This window comes from Centruroides sculpturatus, unplaced genomic scaffold (assembly GCF_000671375.1).
Source record: "Centruroides sculpturatus isolate CEXI.00-Female unplaced genomic scaffold, Cexi_2.0 scaffold147, whole genome shotgun sequence".
In the NCBI taxonomy this organism is placed as follows: domain Eukaryota; kingdom Metazoa; phylum Arthropoda; class Arachnida; order Scorpiones; family Buthidae; genus Centruroides; species Centruroides sculpturatus.
In genome coordinates, this window is record NW_019384357.1 from 744,998 (window position 1) to 760,421 (window position 15,424).

A 15,424-nucleotide genomic window follows, 5' to 3' on the forward strand; every position below is an offset into this window, starting at 1 on the left:
GTGTGTGTGTGTGTTTCTGCATAGCATTCATTATATATATAACATATATATAATGAATGCTATGTTTTTACGTTTAAAAATTTTCTGTTTAATAATTCTATAGTAGTAATTCTATACAGGCATAAAGCATAGCCTGAATAGCGATATATATATATATATATTTATAAAATTATAAATTAATAATTACCTAAAATTAACTTGAAAATTATACCAGCATACTTGAAATTTCAAGTATGCTGGTATATGTTGTATGTGTTTATTATATCCCAGTATTTGGAAAGTGATATGTCATACTATATTTATAATAGGTCAATTGCATGCAAGTCATAGTTTAGCAGAGATATTTAAATTACTAATCGTTCTACTGATTCCAAAATGAATCTAAAATTAAAATTAGCATGACGTTTTAAAACAAATTTCATTAATCTGGATTACAAACAAGGATAAAAACAAGGAATAAATGATGGTTTTGATTTATTTTCTTTAGAAATCGTTGCAATCAAAGCAAAAAAAATTATTGTATTATTTTGAGTGAAAACTGTGGATATAACATATAGTAACTCTAAAAAATAATATATTAACAAATATTTGCGAACGTTAACAGGGTCCGCTCTAGGGGCGGACAACCTGGACATTTGTCCAGGGCGGCAAATCTAAAGGGCGGCATTTTGGTTGTGAATGTAACAAAATGTTTATAAGTTAAATACTTAATTAATCGAAATTTATATTTGTCGATTTCTTTCTGTGGCTAAAATTACTATGCAATTTACATTTCGTATTTATTATTTTTGACTAAAAGCTAAGAAAATATTTGCATTCCTTAATTCTGAAGAAAACAACCATAAAAGAGAGCTTTTGGGCAAAAAGGAAAACATAAGCAACAATGTTAAATTTTGTCCCAAACCTTAGTGTCACCTTAAGAATACTGCCGATCATACCAATAACTGTAGCTGGTGGGGGAAAAGAGTTTCTCTAAATAAAAATTAATTAAAAGCTTCTTACGTTCCACTACCACGCAAAAATCATCTTAATAGTTTGGCCATTTTGGCGATTGCACATGAAACCGCCGATCAAGTAAACTTAAAAGAGTTAATAAAAAAGTTTGCAATATTAAAAGTGAGAAAAGTTTCTTTTGATTTTAGTATAGTTGATGTACTTTTGTTTAATTTTTATAGGATATAAGTTTTTGTTTGATTGTACACTAATACATTTTTGTAATATTATTAAAAATGCATTTAGTTAACAATTTGTAACTAGGTACAGGTATATTTTAATTTTTACTGTTTTGTACTACTTGATTGTTAATTTTATATTATATGTTTGTCTCTAAATAAATTTAAGGGGCGACAATTTGTCTTTTTGTCCGGGGCGACATAAATGCTTGAGCGAGAGCTGGTGTTAATAAGAGATAAAATTCATTTCTGTGAAAACTGTGAAAACTTAATAAAATTATTTAATAAATGATTGTTTTATATCTGAATAATCACTTTTCAATTTTAAATCAATTAATTAAACTTACATTAATAACAATTACTTATAATGAAGCTTGTTTATTTGTTGAACAGTTCAAACATAATAAACATATATTATTTTAAAATTTTATATTAAAGCAATAGAATAAATAACCAGTATAATTATATATTTTAAAAATCTACAGATATAGTAACAGAATTTTCCCGATAATTTTGTAAACATTATATAGTAATGTTATGTAAATATTATGTATTATATAATTATGAAACTTCAAATTATTATATAAATATTTAAGTTATGCTTTCGTAATATTATATTCATTGACTTATACTATAATATCAAATGTAAACACCTGTATTAAAGATTTCTGTTTCAAAAAGAAATAGAAAAGTATAATTGTAGTAAGGAATATTTTGCTATATGATGAATATTTTTAAGAATAAAACCTCAGACATTTACAACAAGAAGAGCAAAAAATTAACTTTCAATAATCTTTATTTATACAAAATATCTATGTCTCTACCGTTATTCTATAATTTATAATCAAGACAGGAAATTGTTTCCAACAGTTGTTTTCAATATAACTGGTGAACTTTTCATTATCTTACGACTGATTGTCTGTTTCGAATATGAAACAAGGGAACGTCTGTAAGTTTAGATTAAAGTATGTTACAACAAAATCTAGAATAAATCGAATGAACATGTAGATTAATAATAAATAAAATAATGATTGATGCTCCTTAATAATGTCTTATTATAAAGCTGTTTGATTTACTATTATTATTATTATTCAAACAGAGTGCATCACTATCCCGCATAAATATTATTACTCGTACTATAAACAAAATTCAATCTTAAAAATAATGTTTCTCTGCATTAGGATAATGTGCGCCGTTAACATGTGCAGTTTCGAAATGTTCAGTATCAAAGAAAAAACGATCAATAATACAGCGTTATATGAAGCCACACCATACTGTTGCCTTTAGACATTTTGCAAAACAACACAAATGCAAATTCAAGATAGCGTGACTTTGCCGCATTGAGATTACGTGCACTTTAGCCACCTGGTGGAAAAAGTTTGAATTAGTTTTCTTCCTTTGTTCTTTCAAGTGTTCCAACTTATGTAGATCATAATGCATTTCTTCTTCTTCTTTTTTCTTTTAATAATGCGGTTTATCTGATATTTCGTACGCTATACTTTTGTACAACTAAAAAATACTTTACTACTACTCCGTGCTACATGTAATGTGATGTAATTAAGTTAATGTAGCATAATTAGTTCATATATGCAGAGCAAAACATTAAAAAAAGCAGGAAAATTGAACGTATTTTCCAAAATTATTTTTATAATTTTCTATTTTCTTCATCAAGCTCGAAAAAATTAGATTATAAATACATAATTTAATTTAACTGATGTATATTAATTTTAATTACATAATGTATATGTTCATTAATTTCTAACCGAAAGGCTAATTTCTTTAAAAAAAAATTATAAAATTGATGACATTTTCAAGAGAAAATATTTAGTGACGAAATACGAAAATGTTATCAAAAAGTATGCTTCATAAATGAAAATCAAACGTTTTAATAAAAACAAACTAAATAACGAGCAATCATTTATTATGACATCGTCACAATGCCGGGGAACAAATTTTTATCATATTTTTTTATTTATTTAATTTAAAATATATGCTCTATTATTAGTAGTGTCTTGCCGCTGTACTGTACATCGTACTTTTCTTGTTACAACAGAGTCGTGCAGTCATCTATCTAACTCCTTACAGGGGGAATTATTTGAATTGAAATAACGTAACTTCCAGTTTGCGTCAGAAGTTCGTTTACAGCTAATCTGGGCCTCCTGCCCCTATCGTTTCCACATCTATTATTGGATTTCATATACCTAACTCTACTTACGAGATTAAGGAAAGACAGACGGACATATGAATAATAGTGGAAATTTATAGTTCTACAAGTTTTTCAAATTGCAGTTCAAATAGTAATTAAATTCCTTTGTTCTATAGAAAAATATCTATGATCTACACTAAAAATGATTTGAAAGATCTGTAATTATATTAATGGTGCATTATAACTTCATAAGACCCAGGCAAATTTGAATTAGGGGAGTCCATGTATAGTGTTGTGAAGTGGGTCCATGTATAGTGTAGTGAATTAGGGGGTCCATGTTTCTTCGAAAGAATTTTTTAAGAGAAATATTTTCTTATAAAAGATTTATTTTGGGTGCCCTGTTGGTGGGGACTCCAGGCAATTGCCCTTTTTGTCTTAGGATAACGCGCCACTGAATTACGTGACTAAATTTTGTATTGAATTTTCATGTTTGTTATTCAGTCACGTGGTTAAATTCAGTTATGATTAATGTAATAAAAGTAATTAAGTCATTAAATATAAATTTAATTAATATTGAGCAAACATTTTTAAATTTTAACATCACATTACGAAACATTTCGTACAACAATAAATAATTAATTATTGTTGTTGTTATTATTATTATTAATNAACGATTAGTCTGTGTTCAGGAAAATTTTGTTATTAAAAAAACATGAATCAATTTATAATAAATTTTATAACTATAAGCTTAATTTTTCACAAAAATTATATAAAAATCAATTTATATAATATTCAGGAAAAAATTGTCTTACAGTAATTTTGCATTATTGTTAATAAATATTAAAGTAATATGGCACAATTAAAAGATATACTTCTTAAAGTTATTATTATTAAATTTAAGAAATATATTTATTTATTATTAAAGAATAACATATTAAGTCATTTATGGATGCCAAAGATAAGGGGTAAAAAAATTTTATAGAGAGAAGTTCATTATCTTAAAAGCGTTAGAATTGCACAAGATTAATTACTGTTAAATAATTATCTAAAATTACGAATTAAAAGTTATTTATAACTCTTAATTTGTAATTTATCAGAAAGATAAAGCCTGTAAATATATATTTTATATCAAGTTTTAAAAAGTCTTATCAATTTTATTATCATTAAAAGAGTTAAATTAAATAATCAATGATTTTAATTCAAAAAATAAAAATTTTAAAAAAATACATTAAAAAAAGTTTTAAACTCAAAAAACACGATGCAACAGAAAGTGAAATATTTTTTGAAATTTTTTACTTAAAAGTTTATTATGATTTAAAACATTTTTATAACAAATTTCTTTTTTCTAATTACACATACTTCAAGAATAATTTTACTTAATGATAATCCAATATTTAATTTAAACAATTCAATTATATATTTAATTAACTTTAAGCTAATTGAATTGTTAACAATAGACTAAATAACCTAATCTGCACAGACTATAAAATAAATTTTAAATAATTTTAAATTCATCTGAAATAATAATTTAATGCAGTTTTCACAATTTTGTTTACTAAAAATTGAAATTGCAAGAGAAGGGAAAAGAAATTAATGTTAAAAGCCTGCACCTGAAATCTATTCGAAATACTTTTTACTTAATAGTAATAATAATAATAATAAAACGTATTTAAATCATATAATATTATCTGCAAATTGCGATTTAAATATATTTTAAGGTAAAGTACTATATGGCCGATAAGGTAATTACTTTAATAACTGCAATTAAAGGTGCGTGTGCAAATAAAAAATTAAAGATATTTTCCAAGAAATTCGAAGTAAAAAATTAATTATTCAAATGACACATTGAGAAGTGTTTAAATAGTGTGAATAGGTAACATAACATTATATGGGATTTAAAAATTATGCGACCTTCCTTACGTTATAAATAGCATAACTTCATAAATAATACAGTGAGTCTTTAATGTATTTCGTAAATTATCACTTTATCTTTACGAAAATTTAACGTTTTCTTCTTGAAATGATATATTTAATATATATAATTATATTAATAATTAATTAATAATTCATATATATAAATAAAATCACTTTTTCTATTATATGATAAATTTCATACGCGGTTAAACAATATATTTAGCATTATCTGTAATTATGTATTGAAAATTAGATTGTTTAGAGATATAATTTACAGAATATAATTTTTGTTAATTCGATAAGTTCTGCAGAATTTAGATACAGTATATGCATCTTGAATAATTCACTTATTAACATGGCACGATTTAAATAATAAAATTTACGACTTGCTAAATGATATGTAATAATGTAACTGATTATCATTATGGCATTTTTGTAAATCTTAATAATTTGTGTAAAATGTTCATTGAATTTATACATATTAATATATTTAACAAATATAAGAATTAAATACCTTGTGCAGCATAGTATCCACAATGCCTTCTACAGACGTCTCCTGTACATCTAGTAGTACAACAGCCTGATTAAGGAACTGGTCAACATCCATAGAAGCTCTAACTTCCGCTCCAAAATCTTTCATCGGCAATCTCTGCAAGGAACAACCAATTATTAAATTTGGCATTTTAACTCTATTACGTTCCATGGCGCCTGCATCTGAAGTAGAAGCACTCGAGATAATCCTCGACAGCGACTTCTTCAGACTGGAAAGAGAGGATTTTCTGCGTTGGGAAGAATTGCAATTGCGATCGTCCGAGGATCCAGTCATTGCTAACATTGAAGGATCAACACGTTCCACATGATTTATATACTGCATCTTCGGCCAATCGCATCGAATGACGTCAAAGAAGTTAGTAGTATACAAAGAAATCTGTTCGGCTTTACTGTACCATTTGTAAAAGGCGAAATCCTCAATACAAAATTAATATCCTGCTTTAAAATTTCCGATACTTATTAAATTCAAGCATTTCAAATTAAATTTTCTCTTTTCAAAAAAATGGATAATTTTTAATTATTATTATTTTATTTTCTCTAAAGCGCTAAGAAGAAACTCGAAATTTTAACTTCTTAAATATCGAAATTATGGATTAAACAAATAGAAATTTGTGTGTAACAATAATAAAAATGTATATTTAAAAATGATTTATTTAGAAAAGTTATTTACTGATTAAATAATAAATAAACTTTTTTATTTAGTTAAAAATATATATACCTAGACTTTAAAGAAATAAAGTAATTATGATTTATAATCAATAAACACACATTTTATAGTTAAATATGCCAATTTTTATATCAAAAAATAATTTTAATACAGAAATTTTTATTAAAAAGAAATGAGCATTGTTATTTAGATTTACTTTTCTATTTGTAATTTTATATAGCTTGTAATTAAACTTTGACTACTGGTATTAGTTTTTATGTGTAAGTATTGCTGTACAATTATTATAATTAAATATTTGGTATTATTGTAATTCTATTTACTATAAGCATACAAATTATATATTAGGGTATAGTTCTATTCGCCTTTTTTCCTAAAATGTAATAAATCTGTTGTTGTTTCAGCGTTGAAATTTTAAATTTTATTTTATATTTTGATGGGCTATAAAAGATATAACAATTGTAAGTTATATGTTTCGAAAACACGTGCACAAAAAGTCGTAACAGTTAAAAAACAAGCTATATATAATTATTATCAGCATAAAATAGGTTATAAAAATTTTTAATGCTTTCTAACTTTGCATTTAAGAACAATATTGCTTAAAAATTAATATATAAATATATACATATGTATTTATAAAATTTGATAATGAAGAACATATTTGTAGAAATTTTATTAATTTTATATGATATTTTGAAGTAAATGTACAAGACTTTAGATGATTTCCAGTAACTTATTCACTAATTTACATTGATCAAAGACACGTGTCACGTTATCATCTAACACTAAATTAAATTCACAGATTTATTATTTATTATTTTTGGGAGAATTTGAATAATAAATCTTCTAATTTATGCTATTTAGAATTAAAGAATTAAATCTTTAAAATATTTCTATTGTTATATTATACAGAAATATAAATTACATAATAATTATTATTTAGAAATTTTTAATACTGTATAATAAATTAGGATTATCTTTTAAAAATAACACCAGAATACGACTGTATATTTATTTTCCAAGTCGATACGTAGAAAAACAAAGAAGCTTAAGACTATAAATTTACTATATATGAAATACTATATTTATACATACACTTTCACATTTCTACATAAATGTACATTCTAAAAATGTCAAAAAAACTTTTAAAGTTATTATTAAAAGCGTATTCATTTAGTATTTAAGTATTAAAAGCGTATTCATTTATATATATTCAACTAACAACAAACAAAAATCCTGTATAAGTCTCAAGAAAAAAAAAAGATTTAATTCATGTGTTGAGGATTTATATAACATTTCTTTATCTCAAATAAGATTAATTCCATCTTTTTCTCCGTGCTGTATATTATTATTCTTCATGCATCGATTTTAACATTTGACCTTTTTGAAGTATGACTACTATCCAAAACAGCTGCAAAGATGCTGAAAGTTCTTAATGTCATCTCGATATTCTTAATACTTATCTTCTGTACAACTTGATTTAAGTTATATTATATTAAATGTATATTGTTAGAATTAGATAATTACATCCTTACAACTATCAACGTTTTTTGAGTTGCTTAGGCAATTACATAGCGAATATGCTAAATGTTATCTACTTTTTAAACTGATCTGTAGTTCAAAAATAATTTAATAATGTCATTATGAATAGCACGGCCACTTATTTTTTTCATATGATAATTTTGAATTTATTTTAATGCATTCGCAAAAGTAATTATTAAATTAACATAAGCATTTTTTCGAAAAGTTAAATTATTTTTGAAGACGAGTGAATAAGCTTTTAAACATCAACGTGTTCGAATTAAAAGTAAGTAATACTGCTAAATTTTGTTATTTAAAAACAAAATTGTTTTAAAAAATAAATCTGTCTATCACAAATACCATTCTAATGATAAAATTCTGAGAGTTTAATCGTCAAGTAATATATATCCTGTTTTATCTGAAGATGATAATTAATAATATAACTAAAATAAATAAATTATTGCAACAATTAAACAATACCAATATAAATTCGAACGTAACGTAAATACTGGAATTTTTATTAAAGAATTCGAGATTTTTACGAAAAAGATAACATTAAGATGTGCACTATTCTAACGAATACACCACATCTTCATGCCACTCCTTGATAACCAATTTTATTTATAATAGTGTTCGGAATACTTCCAGTTTTAGCATAATCTTCCGCATGTTATAGTAATGAATATTAGTAATAATTTAATAATTGAATTATCTAACTGATAATATTAAATATTTTTTATTATATTTACAATCCATTCCAGAAATTTATTCAGTTTTCATGGGAGTTGATGTCTCCAGAAGTCGATCGACTATAGTGTTAGTCGAATAATTGGAAGGTGTAGCATTACAAAATAGAATCGTCCCTTTTCTTATGCAGTAGGAATAAGAAATATAAATGGTAGGAGAGGGGTAGAAGGTAATTGTAGCGATTCAATCATGGCGATTAATTGATCTGAATCTTATGTAGCAATTTCGAAGCAATTGTGATTGCAGGTGAATTCTTTATCTGATAAACAATTGACCTGCAGCTAAAATTGCTTAGAAATTGCTACGTAAGATACAGATTTTAAAAGTCGAAAGATTAACAATAGAAATAAGAGAATAATTTTAAATAACAACAAGCAAAAACTATTGTTACATTGTCACAATGCAAAATTGCAGCCTGTCATTGTGATATCACAACAAAAAAAATTTTAAATATCATAAATTAAAAATATGATTAAAAACTATGAAAAAATTGCAGCTTAGCATTGTGATGTCACAATGTCAAGATGCAATGTTTTTCATATTTTTGTATCATATTTTTAATTTATTTAATTTAAAATATATGATCTCGATCTCAAATTAGTAGTGCCTTGCTCCTGTATATCAATCTTTTCCAGATAACAACAGAATCATGCCAGTAATTTATGTAACTCTGTTCTGAGGAAAATTTTTGAATTAAAATCTCGTGACTTCTGGGCTATACTGGAAGTTCGTATATAGTTAAGTTAATCAGGGCTACTTGACCCTAAGCTTTACATATTTGGTTCGACTTTCATCTATCTTACACCGTTCTCGAGATTAATGAAGGGCAGATAACTGGAGAATAACAGTGGAAATTTGTAAGTCTACAAATTTTTCAAATTGCAGCCCAATTATAAAATGTATTTGTTAGTTCAAGTAATATTTATAATAATTTTTATAACAAATATTAAAATGTTTTAATAAGTGTGTAGAAGTATAAGTAAAAATTAACACTTAATACCGAAATTTATGAAATTTATAGCTGCATCATCATATTTATTTCGTGCAGGTTTCAAAAAGAGTTTGAGATGTTAAATTTTCCAGCTGTATTTGAAATTACAAAATAAAAATAAGATGGAAAAATTCCGTAAAAGTAAATAAGAAAGACATTGAATTTATCATTTAATTAAACATTAACATCTGAAACATTTCTATTATAAATAATAAAAATATTTACAAATTAGAAGAAACAGTCCTCATGTCTTGTCCTACTTCAATACTTCAGGAACAAAGTGTTTTGTTCCTGACTGTTTGTTTCCTTCTAATTTGTGAATATTTTTTAATATTTATAATGACTCTTGCCATTTCATTTAATTAAATTTCTATAATATTTTATTCAATTTAGATTTTATATTTTACTGCAATATAATTACATAAAGAGATATTAATTTGAGTTTTAGCTTTTAAATTTTCTATAAGTTTTTGAAATTATAAAAATAATAATAAGATGGAAAAATCCATAAAATAAAAAAATAATTCATTAACATTCAAGCAACATAGTAAGGCTAAAAGAAAACCTAAATTCAGTCGATAGTAAAGTCACAGTTAGAGCTATTATATTGTAAATTATCATGAAATGCTAATTTATACTCAGGATGTAGGCTCCAATTATGATTCTCATAACTTCTAAAATAGTATAAAGTTATGAGAATTATAATCACAATTTAAAAAATTAAGATTTCATTAATAAATTTATCTACTATTGAATAGAACTTAGTGTAACGAGCTACCTTGTAAATGAGATAAAGACGATTTAACTTTATCATATAAAGTTAAATCATCTTTATATAATACAGTATTCAATAAAAATCAAATACAGAAATATATTTATAATTTAATTATGAAATACTACTTAAAAAGTGTTGGGCTATTGCAATTATATCCGAATATAGAAAAAAAAAACAGTAATAAATTAGTCAGGAATCGTGTAAAATATTGAATATATGATAATGCATTCAGATAATTTGGATAAGTAGTGTAAATGCCGGCATGTCTATTTTTACATTTTACGAAGTACTCGTATATTATCTCATATTGCTAAATATAAATAATTAGACTTATGTTGTTTTCGAATATAAATTTAATTTTATAAATTCAGTAGTTTGAAAATATTTTAAAAATTAATTCTTTTACAATCAATAAATTTTTTAAAATAAAATTAGTTATTTTGAAACCCTCCTTTCATTGGTTTTAAAACAAGAAGATTTAGATGAACACGAATTAAAATTTTATTTAAAATTATATGATTAAGATTTTTATACTTATAAAAATCTTATATTTAAATACATAAGGTAAAGTTAAAAGAATTTATCAAATTTTAAGAGTTCTCACTATATAGGCTAGAAATGTATCAGTATTACACATATTGAAAGATAATTGGGCTAAAGTTGAAAAAGTTGTAGACCTATAAAATCCCATTGTCGTCGTATGTGTGTTCTTTCTTAATCTCGAGAACTGTGTTAGATAGATAAAAGTCGAGACCAGATACGGAAAGCTAAGTGGCAGGAGGCTCATATTAACTATATACGAACTTCCGACTTAGACCGAAACTCATGTGATTACAATTCAAATACAGTATTTTCCCCATAACGGAGTTACATAGATAACCGGCATGACTTTGTTGTTACCAGGAAAAGTATGATGTACAGGGGCAAGACACTACTAGGTTGAGATCGAGAGCATGCATATATTTTAAATTAAATTTAAAATATAATTAAGAATTTCAGCCCGGCGTTGTGACGATTGTCACAATAATTTTTGCTCGTATAAAATATAAAAATAATATAAAATTTATTATCTGTAAATAATTATGCTGTTAAATATCATAAATTAAAAATATGATTAAAAACTATGAAAAAATTGCAGCTTAGCATTGTGATGTCACAATGTCAAGATGCAATGTTTTTCATATTTTTGTATCATATTTTTAATTTATTTAATTTAAAATATATGATCTCGATCTCAAATTAGTAGTGCCTTGCTCCTGTATATCAATCTTTTCCAGATAACAACAGAATCATGCCAGTAATTTATGTAACTCTGTTCTGAGGAAAATTTTTGAATTAAAATCTCGTGACTTCTGGGCTATACTGGAAGTTCGTATATAGTTAAGTTAATCAGGGCTACTTGACCCTAAGCTTTACATATTTGGTTCGACTTTCATCTATCTTACACCGTTCTCGAGATTAATGAAGGGCAGATAACTGGAGAATAACAGTGGAAATTTGTAAGTCTACAAATTTTTCAAATTGCAGCCCAATTATAAAATGTATTTGTTAGTTCAAGTAATATTTATAATAATTTTTATAACAAATATTAAAATGTTTTAATAAGTGTGTAGAAGTATAAGTAAAAATTAACACTTAATACCGAAATTTATGAAATTTATAGCTGCATCATCATATTTATTTCGTGCAGGTTTCAAAAAGAGTTTGAGATGTTAAATTTTCCAGCTGTATTTGAAATTACAAAATAAAAATAAGATGGAAAAATTCCGTAAAAGTAAATAAGAAAGACATTGAATTTATCATTTAATTAAACATTAACATCTGAAACATTTCTATTATAAATAATAAAAATATTTACAAATTAGAAGAAACAGTCCTCATGTCTTGTCCTACTTCAATACTTCAGGAACAAAGTGTTTTGTTCCTGACTGTTTGTTTCCTTCTAATTTGTGAATATTTTTTAATATTTATAATGACTCTTGCCATTTCATTTAATTAAATTTCTATAATATTTTATTCAATTTAGATTTTATATTTTACTGCAATATAATTACATAAAGAGATATTAATTTGAGTTTTAGCTTTTAAATTTTCTATAAGTTTTTGAAATTATAAAAATAATAATAAGATGGAAAAATCCATAAAATAAAAAAATAATTCATTAACATTCAAGCAACATAGTAAGGCTAAAAGAAAACCTAAATTCAGTCGATAGTAAAGTCACAGTTAGAGCTATTATATTGTAAATTANATATTACACGAAACATTATTTCCTTACAAATGCAGCTAATTTTTATGCTGCCTCTAAATAGACATATGTAAAAGCTATAAATTAATAATCTTTACATATTTAAGCATACTTTATAAAAAATTTAAATTCCATCTCAGTTTGAAATTATCTGTATTATACGAGAAGTAAATAACAGAAATAATTTAAGTAAACTAATGCTTAATAATTATCAGACTTCTAGTGTAATTTTTTCTTCAGTTATGGCATATAAAATTTTGGCTATTATTATTATATGTTTTAATTTTTCTCTTATAAAAATGGTTGTATATTTTAATGTTTATTTTAAAACAGTAATAATTTTTAAATATGAATAATTTTACAGAATAACTCTAGGGTTATTTTATTTTATAAATAATTTCTGTAATAAAAGTATAAAAGGAAATATCTTTAATGTTTATGTGAAAAAAATTTTCAACTGCATTCTCGAATAAAGAATCCAAAGAACATTTTAATACGTTGAATTAAAATTTTATACAACTATTAGAAAATTGGAGATAAAAAAAACATCCAAAAAATTAGAAGTTCATTCAACATAAACTATTGATAAAATTTGATTTCGTTATTTTACAGATTCTATTTTAAAAGTAAAACTCTAAACGACTTGAAATATTAAATGAAAATATTTGTATATATAATTGTAATCATTTTGTTGAATCACTAGCAAAATTTTTTAATATAATAAATTGAAAAAATAATAAATTTTCATTCATTTCATAGAAAAAATAATTTAACTATAATATAAATATAAAAAGTAATTAAGTTATCTTGTTCATATGCGAAACTTTGTATTAAACTGTTCTTCCAGTCTGGTAGAAATATATAAGTTGTATAAAAATAGTATAAACAACTTCAAAGATTTATCATGTTTAAACTATTTGAAATGCAAGAATGAGGCTTGTTGTATAATAATCATTAACACTAAATAAATTTTTTTTCAAGTTTTTTTTTTCCGCAAGCAAGACTTTAATACATATAGCTGCAGTAGCACTAGTGCAGTATTAAAGAAAATGGCGACTTTCACAAATTCAGAAATAGCAGGTTGTGTGTTAAAATTTCATGAAAAATGTCCACAATACGATATTTCAGCAAAACGGAGCTCCATCTCACTATCTCAGATATTTTTTAAATGAAAACTTCTCACAGCAATGAATTGGCGGTAGTTGATACATTGCCTGACTACCCAGATCTTATACTAGTAGACTTCTGTATTTGGAGCTTTGTAAAAGACAAAATCTACGTGCTACTTATGAGCAGAATGTGCAACAGCTGCAATAAATAATAATAAACGTTCTTGTTTCTGTGGATAAGAACTAGAATTATGATGTGGTCGTATGACTGGCGGAAGCCACTTCGAAAATTTTTAGACATCTATAAAAACTTGAAATGCAAATAATTATACAACAAACCTCACTGCATAATCTAAAACATCTTTATTCTGCCATTTAAAAAGTGAAATAGTTATTAGATTTATATTTTGATATTTGAAATGTTAGTAAAATTTATTGTCCGTGTTAGTGTGAAGAACTTATCGTGTTTATTTAAATCACTGATAAATTTTTCACACAGACAAGCCTAAATAACTAAATTTTAATTTAAATTAATTAAAATACTTAAACAATATATTTCAATTAAATTAATTACCGGTATATATTTTTTTATTGAAGAAAATCATTTACTGATACATATAAAAAAATATTACTTCAAAATCTTTATACAGTAAATTGTTTCATTATTTTAATTCCTACTAACAGAGATTTATTCATATCTTTGGTTCTTAACCAACAGAAATAAACTATTTTTCTTATTTATTAATAAATAATAGCTCTGATAATATATCAAATATATTTTTATCTAACACATTTCATTATTGTTTTGGCTCAGCTAAACGTAGTCTGCTACCAAATGTAATTATTGATACGTGGTGTTAATTTCGAATTATATATTTTGTTAAATAGACCTAATAAATCATAATATCTTACTTACAAATTAATATAAAACTGATGGACCGTTATAACAGCATATTTATAGCTGATTAATCGTAAAAAAGAAGCTAAAAATATCTAAAGTTAATCGATTAATTTGAAAATATTGTACTGGGAAATTATAAGAAACTTAAAAACATGAATAGCGAGAACTGTAGATGAATGTAGAAGAATGCAGACAAATATGGCAAGAAATGTATTACTCGACGTTCAACACAGGGTAATACACAACAAATTGTAGGATTTTAGAAACGAAAGCAATAAGATTCTGGTGAAAAGGATAGATACAGCAATTGGACACAGGTGAAGAATGGATGGAAAGTGCTTACCAATACTAGGCAGACAGACCTGTCAGTGTGGAATATGTCTACCTGGAACTGTGATGCAGCACTCACGACGTCGTGGCAAGCTCGTCACCAAGTGACGTTTCTAGCTATCACCGCTAGCAATTGTGTTCGCCCTTAAGTTTGGGACACGTGTGAAAATCAGGACCAATGCATTTGAAACTTTTAAAATATATGTTGTATTTGAAACTGATATACATATACATGTCACTCGAAGTTCGAAAATGAACTTTCAATGCCATTGGAAATTCATTTTTGAGTTCATGGATCTACGTACTTATGTCGATAAATTTTAAAATATATCCCTAACAATTATATTGCTTTTC

At 25.0% G+C, this 15,424-nt stretch overlaps 1 protein-coding gene across 2 annotated transcripts in view; it reads right to left on the reverse strand.

Moving 5' to 3' along the window:
- The window catches only part of LOC111640005 (sodium bicarbonate transporter-like protein 11), a 221,667-nt gene that overhangs the window by 120,290 nt on the left and 85,953 nt on the right, over nt 1–15,424 (reverse strand). The window contains exons 1-2 of one of the 2 annotated variants that reach the window (XM_023386012.1): nt 8,719–9,166; nt 5,747–5,881 (exon numbers count right to left, since the gene is read on the reverse strand). In XM_023386012.1, coding sequence (XP_023241780.1) covers nt 5,747–5,872 — 126 coding nt within the window. In that variant the 5' untranslated portion in view covers nt 5,873–5,881; nt 8,719–9,166. Of the gene's footprint in view, nt 1–5,746; nt 5,882–8,718; nt 9,167–15,424 lie in introns of those variants that run through there. The other variant, XM_023386005.1, reaches the window with a different exon arrangement.